We start from the raw sequence: 2,180 nt of genomic DNA, 5'->3' as shown, positions 1-2,180 counted from the left end.
CCCGCCCCGCCCCGCCTTCGCGGCCCGCGCGCGTCATGCCCCAACCCCACGAAGTATGCATGAGCGCAGCCGCACACAGCAACGCGCCCTTTTGTCCCCCCCCCCACACACACACACACGCACACACACACACACACACACACACACACACACACACAGCTTCCACCCCCGCAATCATCGCGCCCGCCCCACAGGGCCCCGCGCCCGGCACGGCGCTCGCCTCCGACTCGCGCTCGCTCGCGGCCGCGCTGCGCGACGCCTCGGTGTCGCGCGTGCTCATCGCCGCGCGGCGCCTCACATTGGACCCGGTCGACTTTGGTCTCCGACCCCGCATCGTCATATCGAGGCCGGTGGAGATCTCCGCCTGCTCACCTGAGCCAAACAGGCCCGCGGCGCGCGGCGGCGGAGGGATACTCGACCTGGTCGGAGGCCGCTCAGCCGACCTTGCCGCCGTCGCCGCCGGCGGCGCCCTCGCGCTCTCCGGCCCCGCGCCGCGCGGCGCCGGCGCTCCTGCCACGCCGACGGCATCTTACGGCGAGCGGCCGGAGGGGGGCACGCTGCTGCTGGGGCTGTTTGACGTGCGCAGCTTCGGGGCGGTGACGCTGCGTGACGTCATCGTCCGGTCAAACAGCCGGGTCAACACGACGCTGTCCCTCCTGGGTTACCCGGCCGCCGCGCGGCCCCAGATTCAGCCTCTTGTGCGGCGAGGCGCGGCTGTGCTGATTCCTCATTGGTCGCTGAAGCAGGCAGCCCGGCCCGCGGGCGCGCGCGGTAGCGCCGACGCAGGCCTGCGCATGCATGGCGCACACGACGCCCCCGCGCGCGAGCGGCGGCTGCGGGGGCGGCGTCTGAAGGCGGCAGGCCCAGGTGGAGCGGACGCCGCCGCTGCAGCTGAAACTGGCGGCGGCGGCGGAGCGAGCGGCGGCGGCGTGGCGTGCCGCAGCGGGGACGAGCTGCAGCGGCTGCTGCAGGACCCCTCTGTGTCGCGCATCGCGCTGCTTGGGGGGCCGATTGCGCTGGACGGCCCGGCGTGGCGCACGGGGGCCGGCTTGAGCATCACCCGGCAGGTGGGTGAGATGGCGTGCGCGGGTGCTTGTGCTCAACGGCATCCGCTGGCGTTGCGGGCGTGATCTGCGGCAAGGCGGGGCAGACGGATTGTGTGGAGGTTCCTGAGCCACCCGCTGCCGGGGGGTCGTGCGAGGCGCAATAATTGCTCACGGTTGCGGCCGCGGTGGCGTGGCGGCGGGCCCCGGGGCTCGTGGCCGCCAGCCCTTTGAGTCCCAGCTCTGGCGCACGCACACAAAACTGCACGCAAGCACGCACACAAGCACGCGCACATACACGTACACACATGCGCCCACACACGCACACGCTTCCGAATGCGCCTCCAGGTCGAGATCCGCGGATGCAGCCCAGATACTTTACACCCGTCCGTCCTAGATGTTTCCGGCCTGCCCCCATCGGCCATCACTGTGGCGGGGCGGCTCGCATTCAGTGGAAATTTGGTGATACGCGACTCAGGCGTGCCAGTGGCTTCCCCCGCCGCCGCCGGCGGCGGCTTGGTCAGTGGTGTCAACCCGACGAACGGCGGCGAGGTGTCGTTTGAGGTGCGGTCCCCAAATCAATGCAGCGGCGGACGCGGAGCGGCGCGGCCAGCGGGGCACCGCCGGGCCGCGGCGCGGTTTTGTGTTTCAGTGTGACGAAAAGAGGCGGTCTGGTGGCGCTGCGCCAAGTGCAGGGGCCCCAAACAAGGCCCTGGCCCTGGTCAAAGCCGAGCGCCCCCTTCAGCGCCCTTGCTGCATTGATTTTTCTTGGTATGCTTTTCACCGGTCGCACACAACCCCACGACACCATTGAACTCCCCGAAAACTCCCCCCCAAACCCCATCAAACGCCCTCGAACAGGACTGTCGGATCGACACGCCGCAGGCGGCCGCATTCGTCCACCGCGCCGGGCCGGCCCTCGCCGCCGGCGCCGAGGAGGGCGCCTTCTTGAAGCTCCCGCCCGTGGCGCACGGCGCGGGCGGCGGGGCGCCGCCCGCCACCGAGGGGCTGCTGGTGCTCAACCACACCTTTCGGGTCGCTGAGCCCCAGGCCGGCGGCAGCGGCGGCGGCGGCGGCGGGCGATGGTCTTTCACTAACACGCTGCTGCTGGCTGGAGACTCCCGCTCCTCTCCCTCC

The 2,180-nt window shown here is 71.2% G+C and overlaps 1 protein-coding gene across 1 annotated transcript in view; it reads left to right on the top strand.

Annotated features, from left to right (window-relative positions):
* Nucleotides 1–1,130, top strand: part of MNEG_13297 (hypothetical protein) — a gene marked incomplete at both ends in the record, with an annotated part of 1,727 nt that extends 597 nt beyond the window's left edge. Inside the window, one exon of the mRNA XM_014038230.1 lies at nucleotides 195–1,130. Coding sequence (XP_013893684.1) covers nucleotides 195–1,130 — 936 coding nt within the window. The remainder of the gene's footprint in view (nucleotides 1–194) is intronic.
* Nucleotides 1,131–2,180: the final 1,050 nt, after the last annotated feature.

The sequence above is a fragment of the Monoraphidium neglectum genome, assembly GCF_000611645.1.
Source record: "Monoraphidium neglectum strain SAG 48.87 unplaced genomic scaffold scaffold03741, whole genome shotgun sequence".
NCBI lineage: Eukaryota > Viridiplantae > Chlorophyta > Chlorophyceae > Sphaeropleales > Selenastraceae > Monoraphidium > Monoraphidium neglectum.
The sequence above is the reverse complement of the archived record's forward strand: the minus strand, read 5'-3'. Positions and strand labels throughout refer to the sequence as shown.